General features: G+C 28.0%; 1 protein-coding gene across 1 annotated transcript in view; it reads right to left on the bottom strand.

The window, feature by feature from the left end:
• LOC123291052 (all trans-polyprenyl-diphosphate synthase PDSS1) overlaps positions 1–20,078 on the bottom strand; it is a 135,411-nt gene that overhangs the window by 23,450 nt on the left and 91,883 nt on the right. The window contains exons 3-4 of the mRNA XM_044871489.1: positions 18,512–18,651; positions 18,296–18,434 (exon numbers count right to left, since the gene is read on the bottom strand). Coding sequence (XP_044727424.1) covers positions 18,296–18,434; positions 18,512–18,651 — 279 coding nt within the window. The remainder of the gene's footprint in view (positions 1–18,295; positions 18,435–18,511; positions 18,652–20,078) is intronic.

Raw genomic sequence — 20,078 nt, 5'->3', positions numbered from 1 at the left:
AATTCAGATCACGGCCTCCATCAAAATTCAGCTACTCATTTTTACCAATTTATTCAAAGTTTTCTATAAAACAATTTCACTTGATTCCCTAGCCGCAAAAACGGTTATCCCGGTCGCATTTAGCTAAGGGAAGAGCATGGTAGTGGCATGCAACATTCTAGCAAGTCACAGAAATCGTTAAATACGTACAGGATGTCCCGGAGTCAAATACGGTCAGTATGTTGAATGCCCTAGAGTATGTGGCGTAAGGTTGTATAATATACTATTTCAATTTTACATTTTTTAATTTTGTTTCTAAAAATATTATTTGTAAACATTCACCATTTCAATTGTGTTATTGGTTTGCCAAGAGTGTTTTTCTCAGTGAGTATTTCAGAGATATGATTGAAAGTTAGAAGAGTTAGAATAAGCAGGAATTAAATCACAAACATATGCACAAGGAATTTCAACAACAGAATGAGAGCGTTGATTATTTTTAATACGCGGCAACCGTCATGATTGGCACCAATTGTAGTGCCAAAAGGGAAAAAAGCTATTAAAGCTATTACCGTACATGGAATCATCAACAACATTATATATGTGTCAATTAGAGAACAAAAATAACCAACTAATTCTATTTTAAGCAGAAAAATTAAAAAAACAAAAATTAATTGACAAAGACATTACTAATTTTTAATATACCCATCATATTCTATAATAATGTAACTAAATATTACAATACCTATTTAATTACATAAATTATATACATTTTTTATGTTAAAAAACAATAATAATACTTATTTTTATATCACCTTATTATTAAAATAAATATCTATGTAAGTATTAAAATTATCTACACTATTGATGTGTTGTAGAAATTACTAATTATGTTAAACTTGGCCTCTTAAAATGTTTATATTGTTTTTTTTTTCTCTCTTCTTATTAATTATTTAACCAAAATCAATATAGTGTTTTATACAAACTATTAATAGACACAATTGGGTTAGTTAGCTACAAGAGTTACTTCGGGATCTCGGTTTTATAAACACGTGGAATGAACAACGGGCACAGAGAATCATAGGAAACAGCGAAGCTATTCTTATCAAATATAAAAGAGCACTTTCCAATATGAATAAAAACCTAATTTTGAACTCCTGTTACAGCCCCAGCCGTATGTAAGCAAAAAAGTACTCTTGTGATTTTTCCTCTAGGCGCTTAGTTTTCGAAATAAAAATTCCTGGAAAACTAAAAATGAAATATTAGATTTTAAGAAAAATGTGTTATTTTTTCAATCTCCGAGGGAATTCCCTTAGTAAATGGAAGTCTGCAATTGAGTAGCATCATTTTGAAAATAATTCAATGTAAAAGGGTTTAATTATTTAATTTTGTTTATTAATAGGTATTAAACATTGTTATACCTAATCCAAGATTCTTTATTACAGTTTATGATATTTAATGCATTTTTATTTTTTATATTTATCAATTTTTTTTATATCATTGTAAAAAGTAAGCACTGTTTAATTATAATATACAGAATGTAAGCAGAACTACTGTAAGCTTTATTGCAAATAAAGTTTTATTATTATTATTATTATTATTAGTTATTAATAGATGCTAATTTTATTAAATTAGTTAACTATTTTAATTATTAGCGTAGCACAATCGAAATTTCAGACAGTTTTAACGGCGGATAATCCTTCTTAAAAATTTGTAATTAAATGTTTAATATGCCACCCGTTCTTTTTATTCGATTATAAATCGATTTTTGAATTCTGAAAAATCATTATTTACATCTTCAGAAGTCCCTGATAGAATGAAGCTAGCGAGAGTGGCCTGCCTTAATTTTTTTAAATAAAAAATAGAAAATTAAAAATGTTTTACCAGTTTATATAAATGAACAAATTATTTTATTTATATAAATGAACAAATAACACAAAATGTACATTTTTTAATAAGTATAGACTTAGAAAACTAAAACCGTGTTCTGAAAGTAATATCTTAGCAAATCTTAATTATTGTCTTGCTTAAATCAAAAGGCAAAATCAAAAACTCAAATGTCCAGAAGGTGGAAATATAGTAAAAGTATAGTGAAATTGTGAGAAGTTTAAAAAAAATTAGTTATACATTTGAAAGCTAAAGAAGAGCATAAAGATAATCGTTTCACATGTCCTCAACTGGATTCAAATATTTTAAAACAGGGCCTCTCTCAAATGTATAAAAATCTAATTTTTCAATAATTATTTAATTAAATAAAGGCGAGTACCTAATTTAGTAAGTATTTAAATAAAGATGAGAAAAAAATCCAAATAAAATTACTTAGATATTTTAGAAATGATTACGAAATTATATTTAAATTTTGAACAAAAATTATTATGATGTCATTATTTGATTATAAAATTGTATTCATTTTTAATATATTACAAATAAAAAATTCAATTTCTCATGTTACTGACTTGATACAAGGTAACAGATTCTATAGTTAGATTACAGTAGAGTCTCACTAATACAACATTATAAAAACCAGGAGATGTAAGATTGCTAGGATTGTATATAAAATTTCAAAATGAATTAAGGTTGTTGTCTTGCTAAGGCCATTTCGACAGAACATTCTAAAATTGTGTATACTTATTAAGAATATATTATATAGTATACATTTACCATAAAAATTTGAAGTCGATTGACAGTGTCAACAACTCGAAATAAAATCAATTAATATTCGGGTAATTAACTTGGAGATTGAAAATTAATGTATTTGTTCTGAGTTTTAAAAAAATTATTACCATTCCATTCTTGAGATATAATTACAGAAACTTATTTAAATTTTTTGTACAATAGAGACAGATATTACGAGTATAAGTAGTGTAAGAGAGATGTCTATTATATACAGAATCACAGATGTTTATTATTATTATTTATCAGACAGAATACATACAGGACAGTACAGTATACAATACTTTTGCAACATTGTACGGAGACAACACACTTAAATTAATCATCAGTAGTAGTCATATTTCCAATTTATAGGAAGCGGTGTCAAAAATTCAAGCAGAAGGTAAAAGGTTACTGGATGTGTAAGACTGAAACTATCTTATCTGTATTACTAGTCAACTCGTAGATAGTTTATACAATCTTTAATTGAAATATGTATTTCTAAATAGATTCGGTATTACAAATAAGGTTTTAGTAAACTAGAACATCGATTGACTGAGGAGAACTTTAAGGAAAAAGTTACAAAGTTTTCAACAATAGAAAAGAATTCGAGCTAAAAAAAATCTACAGGCTTATTTAATGAAATTCCTTTAAGTATTGTTAAAAGAAAGGGTAATATATAGTTAGATTATAGAAGTGGTAATATAGAGTTAGATTATAGAGTGTCCAAGTGGGCACAAATACAAAAAAGCATCAAAATCTCATTTTTGAAGTATGCCAGAATAAACTTATGATTGTGTTTTTTATTTTTCAAAATTGATTTATTTAATCCATCAGCACTTTTGTCAACCGTTCGGTAATCTTTAGTCACGTGATGAGAGATTTCTTAACGCATCCTACACATGCGTCAAATATTTCGCGCGTTAAATATTTTTTAACTTTGTAAATCATAACCTCTACATAATTTTTTAATAAATTTATTTATTTATATTTTTTAATGCACTAGCTAATTAAAAACAAGTGAAAACAAACAATTGACTGAGTTAATTGTTGAAATACCATGCATAGTCAGTTGTTGATTTCTTTATCACATTACACATACAAATATGTGATACATACATAACTGATAATCAAGTATAGTACATATTATAAAATTTCCGCCTAATTGGCGCCCTCACGAATAAACAGTGATGATTACGAAAAAATGTTTCAAACAAAAGTTGTTTAATTTTTGATATGGAACATTTTTGTTCTATCTCTAACGGTTTACAAGATGGGTCCTACGGACCCAAGACCCAATTGACCTATGATGCTCATTTACGAACTTGACCTCATTTTTTACGTCCTGAGTACGCTGTAAAAATTTCAGCTCGATATCTTTTTTCATTTTTAAGTTATCGTGTCCACAGACGGACGGACGGACGGACGGACAACCGGAAATGGACTAATTAGGTGATTTTATGAACACCTATGATAAAATTTTTTTCCTAGCATCATTATTTTTAAGCGTTACAAACTTGGGACTAAACTTAATATACTATGTATATTTCATATATACATGGTATAATAATGGACCCTATGGTCTTAAAGTGTCCCACTTCAAAACACCCATTCTAACCTAACCTAATTAAAAATAGTTTGAGAAAATAGAATAGAGAAATAATCTAAATAATTAAATTAATTTTAACTAATTTCACCATATTTCTATCAAAAGTTTTTTTAATTTACTGAGTACGACTTAGATTAAACTAACGAAAGTACACGAACAGGCCACCAAAACCACCAAGATAAATGTACATGCCTGTCGATTTCGTAGGTCAAGTCAGCCTAATATTTTAACACGCTTAATATTTTCAAATGAGACCCTTTCACAACGAAAATTATTGGTAAAACATATCGTTAATTAAGTTCCAATCTTTCTTTAAAAAATAAACAAAACAAAAGAAAATTACAATCAACTTTGAATTCAAAGAATACTTTCCCTACTTCATCAAATCAATATTGAAATGAGTTCAAACATATGGTATATGTTTTCTCTAAGATAAAGAAACAGCAAATGATATTCTAAATAAGTGTGAAACTTGGTTTGAAATATTAATGTATAATGAATATTTCTAATCTTGATTATTAAATAAAAAAGGTTCGACAAAAATTTAAGCTGAGAAATTAAGTTACCATGTGAATCTCAATAAATAATAACGAATTATCTTTTCAGTAAAAATATACATATATATTTTTTATTGATTAATATTTACTGAATTTCATATAAGTGATGGAAACTTAATTTAAAAGCTGAATACCCTTGCAACTATAAACTCTGTAAATAGTAAAATTTTGACAAAATGAAAAAAAAAGCAAAATAAGTTGTTAGAAATAATCAAATTGTACTTTAGATAAACACCGAAGGCACAAAGATTATTCCGCTAAAGTGGAACAAAATCATTCCGTAGAGTTTGCAAGTATATGTTAAATGTCTTTTAAAAAATCAAGAGCTTCTTTTTGTTAATGAAATTTTGTATAATTTTTCTGATGGATTTGTCAAATAGCAAAATTGAAGATATAATGAAGAGAAAAAATTTTGGTTAATAAAAAGTTAATTTAGCCAAACAGCTTACATGCTGAAAAATTCAAAATTTCCAAAAGGTTTGGTCATATTAGTCTTCGCGACATAATCACTGTTAATGGAGTTTGGATATTAAGTGAAGTATATGAAGTGATTTCACTTAACAGGTGAATTACTGAGTCTTAATAATGTTTTATTATTTAAGTAAAAATAATCAATATGAATGATTTGATAATTGGAACACAGATTTAAAGTGATATAATTGTGTATTTCAATTTTATTACAGTGTATTATTCATAAAATATATCATTGTCTGTAATGTTCATAGTACAGTTAAAGATGTTTCAAATAAAGGAAAATGAAAGAAACCGCTCGCATTTTGCTAAAACCTCATGTGAATGTGTTTCTTAGGTGTCATATTAGTAGAGTGAAATTACGCCTTGTGTATGGATTAAAAGTTCGAGCAACGAAACTTTGGGGTTTTTCTTTTCACATCAAAATAAGTATTTTTTGAAATTTTTTACTTTCCCGGAGTGGTGCAACATGTTTAAAAAACAAAATGGCGTCAAAAATGAAATTTTTTTCAGAAATTTTATCATTTTTATTTTATATTCGCAAAAGGAGGCATCAGTGCATTTCCAAATTTGGTAGGTTTGTAGTCCATGTTAAGAACTACTCCTCATAATTTTTTGGTGGGGTTTCGTCCCTTCCCCTCCCAGTTATATATATATGTATACATACATATGGTAAAACAGTTCATTTGACTATAACTTGAAAAATATTCGATTGATTTTAATGAAACTAATATCAATAGTAAGTTTTATTACTTACAACTTTCGGTTAAAATTTTAGCGAAATCCGTTAAATAGTTCGGCCAAAATTTCCAATTTAGGGAATTGTTTAAATTGGCAGCCATTTTATGCCATTTTGTCCTACGAGGTTAAATTTTTTTTTAAATTGTAGCATTTTTTATTATCTTTCGATTTTATAATAAGTGGCTTACCCGTAAAATGACTCCTTGATCCATATTTTTGCGAAAAACGGAAAATTTAGCACTTTCTGGAAATAATTGTTTGGGGGGTGTATGGACTGGCTTTGGGGGGTGTTTTTTGCTTTGGCATGAGAAAACTATTTTTAAAAAAGATCTATATGGTTTAACGCACAATTTTTAAGTTTTAACCCCCGCGCTGTAAGGGGGAAGGGGTGTATTAAAATGCTAAAGTAACCCAAAATTTTAGATGCTCTTATTAATATAGCACTTTTTACAACATCCACCCCTTCCCCTCCCACTTTCATATTTTTTGCAAATTCCAAATTTTTATAACGTATAAAGGGGTTTTTGGGGTCGCTGATCTCGAATTTTGCAATAGATTATCAAAAACAATTGTAATATTTTTAGGGGGTGTACTTATTTGGGCCAAAAGTTCGAGATCAGCGACCCCCAAAACCTCTTTATACGTCGTAAAAATTTTGAATTTGCAAAAAATATGAAAGCGGGAGGGAAAGGGGTGGATGTTGTAAAAAGTGCTATATTAATAAGAGCATCTAAAATTTTGGGTTACTTTAGCATTTTAAACTATTTTGACCTCTTTTTAAAATCTTTTAAGACACATTTATTTCATACACCCCTTCCCCCTTACAGCGCGGGGGTTAAAACTTAAAAATTGTGCTTTAAACCATATAGACCTTTTTTAAAAATAGTTTTCTCATGCCAAAGCAAAAAACACCCCCCAAAGCCAGTCCATACACCCCCCAAACAATTATTTCCAGAAAGTGCTAAATTTTCCGTTTTTCGCAAAAATATGGATCAAGGAGTCATTTTACGGGTAAGCCACTTATTATAAAATCGAAAGATAATAAAAAATGCTACAATTTAAAAAAAAATTTAACCTCGTAGGACAAAATGGCATAAAATGGCTGCCATTTTAAACAATTCCCTAAATTGGAAATTTTGGCCGAACTATTTAACGGATTTCGCTAAAATTTTAACCGAAAGTTGTAAGTAATAAAACTTACTATTGATATTAGTTTCATTAAAATCAATCGAATATTTTTCAAGTTATAGTCAAATGAACTGTTTTACCATATGTATGTATACATATATATATAACTGGGAGGGGAAGGGACGAAACCCCACCAAAAAATTATGAGGAGTAGTTCTTAACATGGACTACAAACCTACCAAATTTGGAAATGCACTGAGGCCTCCTTTTGCGAATATAAAATAAAAATGATAAAATTTCTGAAAAAAATTTCATTTTTGACGCCATTTTGTTTTTTAAACATGTTGCACCACTCCGGGAAAGTAAAAAATTTCAAAAAATACTTATTTTGATGTGAAAAGAAAAACCCCAAAGTTTCGTTGCTCGAACTTTTAATCCATATAACAGCCTTTTTTTGCTTAGATTTACTCCAGTATATATCATTAGTAACGCATGGGTTAGTTGCGCAAATGTTTCTATTTGTTAATAAACAATAAATTGTTAATACAATGGAACGGTTAATGTTAAAGTTGGCTTACAAAATTAATAAATAGGCAACTTGAATTACGTATACGTTATACTTGTGTAATAGTTTTCGATTATTTGACGAACACTTAAAATTTATGTCATCAGGCTGCCTTACTACTAATTTTTTAAGTGCAACTGCAACATTGATCGTTTCATTGAATTAAAAATTTATTGTTTATTAACAAATAAAAACATTTGCGCCACTAACTCATGCGTTAATAATGATATTTGACACCTAAGAAACACATTCCATGAAGTTTTAGTAAAAATCGAGCGGTTTCTGTCATTTTCCTTTATTAGCCGATTTTTGTAACATCTCTTACTGTACTATAATATTTCAGAATTTTCAAAACAACATGCAATAATCAAATTGCATATGTGTAACTCAAAAGAAGTTGTAACAGTATATCTTCAATATTTTAAAAACTCTCTGTATGCGATGAATATGCTACAATTTAAAATCTGTTAAAGTTAACTTTTATTTTCACTTATGAAATTTAAAACATGTTTGACAACTAAAAAAAAATATATCCACACTCTATATACAAAAACATGTATTTAAAAATTTAAACTACAAAAACTAGTTCATTTACTTATTAGATTTAATAAACAAAGATTCTTGTATTGGTAATTTACATTGAATATGTGACAAACTTCATGTTATTGAATTTATTAAAAAACAAACTGTTGTATATTCTCAATTGATATATTCATTACCACAAATATCATAGGGTTGCATCTATAATTAAAAACTGGCAGTTACAAACCCGCTACGGAACCCTTAAATTTAATGGAGAGTATTAAATTACCTTTTTCTTTAAAGGATTTTGAAGATCGTCGTCAATTTTTTAAGAACACTGCCCGTTTTAAGAACACTGTCCGTTAAAAAACCTTAAAACGAAGCCAAAAAAATTAAAATTGATTCATCCGTTAGGCGCTACGATGCCACCGACAGGCAGGCAGACACACACACACACATAGCGGTCAAACTTATAACACCCCAAAAAATTATTGTGTTATAACCTTCACTTCATTTCTCATTATTTTTTATCACCCATTTTGTTCACAATTTTGTTAATTTTAATTTTTTGGTGCGGAACCCTAATTTTTTATAAGTAAAAACAGCATATGATACTTGCTGATAATGTAGCTTTCTATAGTTGAAATAATTTTTTTAATCGATTCAGTTTTATAGTTAATTTATTATAATATAATGTCTACAGTCCTAGTCAAATATTTACAGTCCTAGCACCAGGAGTTTGGATTATGCGTTGATATGCCAGTCAGTCAGTTTAATTATTCTTTTATATTATGTAACAGAGAAGAATAACATTATCCCACGAACTTCACTGGACCTGCAGATGTATATAAAAAACTGGAGTGATTGATTTCCCTTTTTCAAGATTAGGAATATTATTTTTATGAACAGAAATTTTTATACTGTGCAAAAGAATATTTATTTATAAAATATAATTAATTATATATAGTTTATATTTTAATTTTTTTTTTATCAATTACTGTACCTATTGTAGAATATAACCAGTTTCGTTTAAATTTTATTATACATATTTATAATTTTTATTAGTTTAAAAAAATTATTTTTATTTTAAAATATCTTATAAAATTAATATTTACATTCTTAATTAAGCTTAAAATTAGACTTATATACTATTTTATATACAGGAGTTATCCCGCAAAAGTGAGTGGGGTAATTTGTGTTCAATTTTGAACGATGCAGTGCCACTATTTAGGGTGAACAGAAATCAGATGTCAATTTAAATAGGAACATAAAAGGATAGCAAAAGATAGTAGATATTTTATAGACTCGAAACTAATAATACTAAAGTAATATATCAAATATTCAATCTATGTTATTGGATTTTGAACGAAAATCTTTAATGCTTTTGTTTACTTTATAAATCAGTAAGTGCCATTTTGAATTTCAAAAAATCCGTTCTTAGCGAGCGACTAATACATTGTATAACGAATTTTTTATCAAAAATTTCAAGTTTCTATTTATTTACAATGGTTTACCCTCGACTTTTTCTGCCACTTTTGAAATAAATACATATATTGTTATAGCCATTGTTTCAAATTTTTCGATACCATGCTAAAATATAGTTTCAAATTTTCGTTTATAAAGAAAAATTCCTAACATACTGCTTGTGAGAATAATAATTATAATTCTCTTTTGTAAATCTTATAAACCACATAAAGTAAAAAAAATGTTAGTAACTTTGAAATTATAGAAAACGATGATCTATACTTGTCTATAAACTTATGTATCTCTGCGTCACAAAATGTGCACACGTTTTAGCATTCTAAGTGATATAGGTATAACATATCATATAGTAATATTACTTAGAATTGTAAAACATGTGCAAAATTTGTGACTCAGAGTATACATGGGGTTTCTATATACAAACTTTCAACCTCTTTTCGTATTTTTTTAGTTTTTAAGATATTATTATTTATTAATATAATGGAATGGAATGTTATCTGCGCTTCCACCAGAATTATATGAATTATTTATATTTTAAAAATCGTTAATCCTGAATATGTAGATGAGGATTATTTTATTAAAATATTGTGCTGTCATCGGTCCTCGATTAATGTGCGAAATTTAAAATCAATCCGACGTTTAGAATTGGATAAAAACGTCAAAGATACCGTTACATGGATACATACTAAGTTAATAAAAGCGTGTTTATATTTAGAAGATTGGGAACGAACATAACCATGAATGTAACAAGTGAAAACAAATAATTGACTGAGTGAATTGTTGAAATACCATTTAAGGACTGTGTTGATTACACTGTCACATTACACATACATGTGTCACACATACATAACTGATATTCCCATATAATACATATTATATAATTTACGAATAATTTGCGTTCCCGCGGATAAACACTTATGTCCTGAACACGCTGTAAAAACTTTAGCTTGATATAATTTTTCGTTTTTGAGTTATCGTGTTGACAGACAGATGAGCAGACAGACAGACAACCGAAAATAAACTATAATTACGTGATTTTATAAACACCTATACCAAAATTTTGGTCGTAGCATCAATATTTTTAAGCGTTACAAACGGGCCATGTGACTAAACTTAATATACTATGATATATTTCATATAAACATGGTATAAAAATTATTAACTATTTTAAGTGTTTAAAAAAAAGGCCAAGCTAAAAATATTTAAGTAGTTTTACCTACTTTATTAATTAAGTAAGTATAATTATTCATTATAATAACACTTAAAATACTTTCAATATCGATGTTTTAATAACTTCACCTATGATTGAATAGATCAGAATATTTATGAATAAATTGACTATATAATTTTATGTATTTATGTATTAAATAAGTCTAAAAACATTGAAAATCCTTTTATTGAAATACTTATGATTAAATTTTTAGGATTCTGTTGTTAGATGTGCCATTGAACCACCTAAATTTGCTAACGGTAGATGTGCCATGAAACAAAAGTTATCAGGGACTGATTTTGTATAAAACCTGCAGTAGTTTTGATAACTGCAGAACTAGAAAACATTGGGCAATAATTTTTCTAATTCTAACTATAGTTATTTCTAGGTAGCCAAATACAATTTATGTTACTTTGATGTTATGCTGCGATCTAACAGCTAATGTAAGGAGCCGCCAAATGCAAGAACGGATGAACCGATTTTATTTTTTTTGGTTTCATTTGAAAGGTAATTTAACGGAGAGTGTTCTTAGCTATTAGGTGCGAGCTTAGGTTTCTGTAACCGTAAAAAACTGGCGATGATCTTCAAAATCGATTCAGTCTGGAAAAGGCATAACATATAAATAATTACTAAGGGAATGAATAGTCAAATAAAACTGGTTCAATTCATTTCGAAAAGTGAAATGGTAAAATAATTAGGTAATTTAAAACAATAATTCAAAAGAACAAAGTCAACACAAATATTTCAATTTCAATTAAAATATTTCCAAAAATTTGTCCCAAAAAATGATAGCTGTCTAAGTATCCTTTTCATCTCATCTGATGTCCTTGACCATCTCTTTGATATTGATTTAAGAAGGAGTGTAATAAGTTTAAAGTTTTTATCTGTGCGTCTGTGTGTTTTTCAGTGACAACGTAGCCCCTTATCGGTCGAACCGACTCGATTGAGAACATTTTATAACAAAGTTTCCAAAAATCGGTTTACAAGGAATAAATCGCATTTGTCGGGAGTTTTTTAAAATTAAGATAATTATTATTGTATTGACTTAATAATTAAAGTGTAGTTTTAGGGAATATAAAAAAAAATTATGGTGAAAAAGACGAGAACAAGCCTAAGTATCTTCTATACCCAATATGTTAGCTACTGAGATAATTTAGTTTCATTAATATTCTCCAGAAATTCTAAGAAATCGTAATACAAAAAATAGCATAAAATAAGCTAAAAGAAACGGAAGTACATCTCTATTTTAATTGAATAATAGGCTATAATTAAATTGACATATTAAAAAAAGATTATGACTATTGTGTATTTAAGAGTCTAATTTTTATGCAATAATTATATGATATTTATAGACTTAAACGTCCTTGGTGAAATATAGGTACTTAAATATTATATGAATTTATAATTAACGGTAAAAAACACAACACATACAACGAAATTATAATTAATGTTTATTTAATTATTAACAATATGCTAACTTATTTTAAGTATTATTCAACGATGTGTTATTAACAAACAATATTATTCATATGATAATAAACAAATTAGTAATAGAAATATTCGTGTATGGCTTGTTTTTATAAGCTGACTAGCTTGATACCCGCCCGCTAAACTGGGCTTAAAACTAAAAGCCTCCACTTTGTAGCCTCCACATCTCTTGATCTCACTTATCCCCCTCCCAAAACACTAGAAGGGATTGTTTTACACAGATAAAATATATGCAGTTTCCCATTTTTTAAAGTGTAAAATAGTCATTACTCATTGAGTATATTAGAAAAGATTGCCATGACTTGTTTGACATTTACTATTTTAAATTTTTACAAAAATCTTTAATGGTTCAAAATAATGAAAATAGATGGAACAGCAAAATGTCAGATGAATTTTAATTTTTTTTAAAAATATTTCTTTATAAATTATAGCTTATGTGTTATTCTGATCTATGAGCTACATTATTGTTCAGTTTCATTCAAATCCGTTCATCAGTTTTTGCGTGAAAGCGTAACAAACAAACAAACAAACAAATATCCTTAATTTCACATTTATAATACAATAGGAATAATCCATGCAATTAAGTCAGCATTCCTCTCTTATACATGCACAATGGGTTTGTGAAATCTATGAATCTGATACTTGAGGGGATCAAAATATACATATTAAGGTGCTTGATACGATTATCAAATATTCATGGTGAGAAAATCATTTCACACTAATCGAAGTTCTTAGCTTTATTTTGGTGAAACATTAAGAAAAACTATTCACTACCTTTCAGTATAAAAACATATTTCATACAGGTCAAAGGTCGTTTCTATATCTCAGGTTTAAAGCACTTGTCGTCAATCGCTTGGTCGCTCTTACAGCCTAAGATATATTGGACTTTATACTGAAGAAGTACACTCAGTGACCAATGAAATTTGAAGAGCAATGTGTAATAGATACGATACAGAAAATTCAGTTAAATTGCTAACGAAAACAAAAGTTAATTCAGACCAAAATGACGAGAAGTTAACGATTGACTTCAATGAACTGTACGAATATATCATAAGTGATCATTGTAAAATCTGTCATTCAATCATCATTTTATGCATAAAATTTTAGATGAGACGAAATTAAAATTAATAAAAAAGTGCATTTTAGTTTTCCCTAAAAAATGAAAACGCTATAACAGTGTTTTTAAAGACTAATAAAGAGTATAATAAGCATTCAAACTACGGTAAGTACACGAACAGACCCGAAAATATTATATGCTCCTTGTGAAAAAAGATAACACAATTTCTGAAGTGCATGAAGAAAAAATATTTTTAAAATTTGTAGATTGGTTGAAAAAATTACAAAAATTCACAATTCGCAAATACATAAAATTAAATGAAGATAGAAAAGTTATTTCTGTTTTATACCTAGCGTGAGCCAACGCGAGTGCTGACGGATTAAAGAAATCGGAAGTAGAACTACATGTTAAAAACGTTTGCATTTTTCTATAAATGACTTCTTCGAGCCGGCACTGACCGGAGCTGATGAGATCAATTTTGCATAGCAATTAAAATAATATAAAAACAAGTGAAAACAAACAATTGACTGAGTTAATTGTTGAAATACCATGTATAGTCAGTGTTGATTTCTTTATCACTTTATCACATTACACATACAAACATGTGACACATACATAACTGATAATCAAGTATAGTACATATTATAAAATTTCTGCCTAATTGGCGCCCTCACGGGTAAACAGTGATGTTTACGAAAAAAAGGTTTCAAACAAAAGTCGTTTAATTTTTGATAAGGAACATTTTTTACATTTAAACTTTTGTTCTATCTCTAACGGTTTACAAGATGGGTCCTACGGACCCAAGACCCAATTGACCTATGATGCTCATTTACGAACTTGACCTCACTTTTTACGTCCTGAGTACGCTGTAAAAATTTCAGCTCGATATCTTTTTTCGTTTTTGAGTTATCGTGTCCACAGACGGACGGACGGACAACCGGAAATGGACTAATTAGGTGATTTTGTGAACACTTATGACAAAATTTTTTTCCTAGCATCATTATTTTTAAGCGTTACAAACTTTGGACTAAACTTAATATACTATGTATATTTCATATATACATGGTATAATATTATAATGACCAATTACAATGAATATAATAATGAGACACCATACAATTAATATACAATATGTGTATTTTTATTATCCTATATGCACCCGCATACTTGATATATCCATGATTAAGAAAATAAGATAAAATTAAAAAGTGTAAAAATAATGAAATAGAGATTATTCACGTCATAATGTTGTTTACCTACTGTTCTACAATAGTTGGTAGTAAGTGCATTCTGTTTTGTTAGTATATTCAGGTCATTGGTGTTTGCAATTGTTTATTTATATTATAAATTTGGTTAAAAATTTAATTTAATTATTTTTGTATATGTATACTATTTTTGTATAAAATCAATTGTTTGTTTGTTTTTTTGCAGATTAGTTTGTTATAAAACAATTTAATTGTTTTGTTGTATTCAGATTTATTATTCCCAAAATAATTAACTGAGAAATTGTTTAAAAAAAACAAAGTTGCTTAATCATAACTAATAACTTGCAGAATAGACGTATGGCTAACCAACGAAATCTCAAGTAAACAATTTAAAAATCTAATTTAAAGAATATTTAAATTTTTTATTGAATTTATTTTCTCTCGATTAGAAATACTTTGGTCAATTTGAAGGTCTTTTTAGTTTCAAATGCATTAGTTTCACTAAATAATTTTTTCTTTAAATGTGTCGACATAGTACTTAGAATGATAATTAATTATGTTATTATAAAAACAAACACATTAACTTGTTAACAATATATCGACCATATACTTTTTATTTCTTAATTTGAATGTTAGTTTTAATATGTTATGGCCTTATTTTAAATTAGATTCTTGTATTATTGGCACATTTGGTCTAAAGATTCAGGTTTGAAAAAACAATTTAAAATGAAAAATATAGTGAACAAATAAAAGTTCAAAAACTAAACCCCGCCGACTTCAAAATCACGCCATTAAAAGTATGAAAACAAGAAGATATTTTCATCTGAAATTGTTATGATAACTATTTGAGATATGAGATATGATTGTTACATAGCCCGTAAATTTACTTAAATTTTAGCCTCAAACTCTAAGTGTTTCGCAAAGTTATCATTAATAAAAAATAGAATAGAATTAAGACCAAAAACAACAACTGGATTAAGAGCCAGGCCAAAAAAAATTTTTCTGAATTTACTAAAGCTTCTCATTTGACGATTGGTTATAGTAGTTGTGTACACACACACACTACGGTCAGTCAAGCGAACGGTAGAATAGGTGTCACATATATGCTATCAAAACGGTTAAGATTACCATGGTATTCGAAAGAATTTACTAAAGCTAAAAATTGTTTTACAGATTGTATATTGCATATAAATAACAGTTATGTCAGTCAGTCAATTAAATGTTAAAACAGAGCTGGAAAGTCAGACACAAATGTTATTTATGTGCAATATACAATCTGTATAAAAATTTTCAGCTTAAGTAAATTCAGAGAATTTTCTTGATTTGGCTCTCCCATTATACTGACAAACCCTAACAAGATATTATAATAGCTGCTTCACATTTAATTGAGTTGTTTAGTTTTTTTTCTATAATAATTTAATTGTTTAATAATCACCTGTATATGTTGAATATAAATTTTAAATGTAAAAAGTGAAAGGTAATCAGTAAATAATACAGCAACCAAAACAACAAGTAAAAATGATTACATTGGGCATTCATTCGACTGTCGAAGTTGACCAATACATTTAATATATTATTAAATGAAATCACACGTTACTACCAACATTCAAAATTAAACACATGTAGGTTTTATTCCTTTTGACAAACGAACAGACTGATTGTATTATAGAGGTATCTTACGTAATTGCCCTCAAACGATTTTATTTTAAATAAAAAGATAAAAATGTTTTCAATTGCATTCCTCTGTATAAATTAATCTTTTATAATTTAACAAAGAATAATAAATAAACCTAATATTTGTTTCTAAGTTCATTGTTAATTCATATTTTTTAACTTTTGCTTTTTTAGTTTTAATTATTAATATAATATTATGTACTCTACAATCTGATACACACCTGATTAGACAAAACGAATATAATTTCGTGAATAAAAAAGGATATATTTTAAAACTAGGATACCCTAATTTTAACGAATATTAAGTAAATTCTTATCTGAGGAATAATCAAATTTATAGAGAATTATTATAATCAAGCAGCTAAAGTGACTGCTTGTGGTAAAAAACAGGATTGGTAATGAACCAAGAAAAGCTAAGCTTGTTTTATGCACAAAATCGCACAATTTTGAACGATATTAAACAAAAAGTTGAATTTATGTATATCGGGTATTACTTTTGATAATAAAGTGGGCTATATATATAATGAGATAATTCAAGACATTTTAGTACATCTCCAAGATCAATAAAGCAAAACTTCTGTACTCTTTGAAAATGGTGTATCCTCTATGGAAAAACAATGAAATTTATTTGTGAAATGTCAGCTAGATAAATCAATAAAAATGTCAAGAATGAATGTGACTCGACAACGATAATCTACTAGAGATACTAATGTCAAGCTTCAGGGTCAAGATGAAGAGACAGATCAAATTTGCAACAGATGGATGAATTTTTTAGAGATATGCGAATTTTAAACAAATCAAATTGGCGCTCTTTATTCTTAGGAAATAGTGGTTAAGTAATGAACTAACTGGATTATCATTAAAAGAGGATTTAGTTTTTTATCTGAAAGATACGTCTTACATTGATAAAGACCCAATACCTTTGGCTTCTTTCGTTAGAAAACAGATAATCGAAGAAATTTGTGGGTTTCAGAAGTTGCATATTGTTGGTGATTGAAATAAAACAACACCTACAAGTTATGGGCATTAATATTTGAACGAAAAGAAAAATTTCGTCTGACACACTAAATACAGTCAAACCTGGTTCAGAGAGAGATGAAGAGGCCGTTTTTTTCGCTTATAGATGTTTCTCACTAATTTGAGTTTCTAGCTTATAGAGGTACCGGAGGGGTCTTTGAACTACAAAAACAAAATATCAGAGGATAAGAAAAGCAAAAATACATGCAGTTCCTGCAAAATAAAGAATTAGTCATACATAGCAAATGTTGAATTGTCGCTTATAGAGATACAGACAAGAGGGACTCTCAGTTATAGAGGTCAGGGAAGAAAAAACGACTGTCACTTATACAAGTTTGTTTTTTTCTTATAGAGGTTTTTAAGAGGTCCAAGTTAGGGGTCAGAGAAATATTGTCGCTTATAGAGTTTTTTCGCTCACCCAGGCTTGACTGTATATAACAAAGTAGATATTCTTAAAAAGAAAGTAAAACTGAAAGAGACATCGTGCTGAAGGCTTAAAAATATTAAAACACTGTTTTAAAGGTCTAAAAGTGTTGTCACAATTCCATGAAAAGAGTTCTTTATGGACAGATTTTATAAATAATTAATGTTTTAACCACAAATTATTTAAGCTAGCTTCATTTTTTTGTACATTTAATGTACTGAACTCTATTAAATTTAATTCAATTTCACAGAATAATTGAATTAATATCATTCTAACCTACTTTAAGTTAGATTTGTAATTACACTCCTTTTGTAAATAACACAAAATTATTTATATTAGTCTTAAATAAATCAGAAAAAAAAAACTAAGAAACAGTTTTACAAAATGTGTAACACGTATGTTGTTTCTTTTTTAAAAAACAAATTTTAATTGTGACGTATTAATAATAATAAATTATAATCAAGTGAAAGTAATTATAAGTGATAGTAGTAAGTAAATAAATAAACGTATGACTTACCTTTTTATGATTCCAGATGACATTCGCACTAGGCTTGCCTCGTCTAAATTCCGCTTGATCTATGACATCATCGTGTATTAAGGATGCTATATGAATCATTTCAGCGATCATTGATACTTCTTTTTGTGATGGTAAAAAACTAAACCGGAAATATTATTTGAAATATGCAAAATTTTTCTTTGCTAATGATTCAACTAAATATTATTAAACACTTACCTTATTTCTTTATTTAGGTGTCGATTTAATGCTCGTGACATTAATGTAACAACCATTGGTCGAAATGCTTTCCCTTGTCCATCGAAATAATATGTTCCTATTGCATGTAATTCTTCATTGTTCGTATTTTTTCGAATTAACTAGAATAAGAAAGAGGAAAAAATGAAATATATCATTAACTAATACTATTTTTTACTTATTTTAAATGCAAATTGTGTAGAGGGTTTGGAGTTTCTAGAAACGATCAAAACGTTTAATGTATTTTTGGATAGGCTATTACAAAATCTACCTATGTTGGAGTATCAACTAAAAATATATGAGAGGAGACATGGAGACAGGCACTAGACAGAGATGCAAGTCGAAACAAACAATCTAGTAAAGTCAAGAATCTGTGTCGATCACTGCAACTAAATAAAATCATTATTATATCGCAAAAATCATTTAGAAAAAGGAGATGATTTGGCAAAATCGTGATCATTGCTTCATATACAGAAATTTCAATCTAGGGGTAGATCGCAATAGGAGGAATCATCATAAGAAAAGTCAATTCTGTGAAGTAAGGAATCTGTGCTGTTTAACCCTCGGGTAGTCACAAATGATAGCTACTGTAACAAATACAACAGGAAATGTTTCACACCAATACGTTTATCCATAATTTCTTAAAACTGAGATAGAATCAATAAAATCAATCTATATTTTCAAAAGACAAAGACTGTTGGATGCCGTAGTGGTTTTCCTATCAAGGATACATACTAAGATTTCAATACTTATCAATGTTCCTTAAATATCACTAAGAAATTTTTAAGAATGAAATCAATATACATAAAAGAAGGAATGTGAAGTATATGAATTTCTATTTGACAATGTACAGCTTCAGTAACTGGAGAATAAACTCTGAACTTGACATAATCTAATACTCTTATTTTATAAAAATGTGTACATTCTTTTCAAGTTCATTTCACTTCAAGACATTGACTTACATTTTTTATCAATAAGATAAACAAAATGAATAAAAACAAGAGAATGAACAATTATTTACACGTCAATAACTTTTAAAGAGAAAACTTAATCACTTTTATTAAAGTAAATTATGTATAAATAGATATTCTCTATACTTCTATAGATTATCAAATTATTATTTAAAAATAATTTAAAATATTAAATATTAAATGTAGAATAGTGGATCCAAACACACACGATTAGGGCTTCCAACCTACTGTTGAAAACAGTATTTTACTTTTTTTCGTTCGTTAATACTTTTTTTTATGCGTAAAAACTAGCTGGTATCCGGAGCCATACGTAAAGTCTGTATAAAATGTTAATGCGAAGAAAAATGAAATAAAAAAAAATCTTAAAAGTTATTGCAGACTGCTCCCAAGATGGTTTTAAAAACTTCATACTTTTTATAGATAAAGCTATTTTTAACCCCCGAACTAAAAAACGGGGTGTTATAAGTTTGACCGCTATGTGTGTGTGTGTCTATCTGTGTCATTGTAGAGTGTTCTTAGCTATGTTTCAAGTGCGATCTTAGCACTTGAAACACTTAGCTTTCCGTACCAGAAAAAAC

Source organism: Chrysoperla carnea, chromosome 1 (genome assembly GCF_905475395.1).
Source record: "Chrysoperla carnea chromosome 1, inChrCarn1.1, whole genome shotgun sequence".
In the NCBI taxonomy this organism is placed as follows: Eukaryota; Metazoa; Arthropoda; class Insecta; order Neuroptera; family Chrysopidae; genus Chrysoperla; species Chrysoperla carnea.
This window is presented reverse-complemented; position numbering and strand designations above follow the sequence as displayed.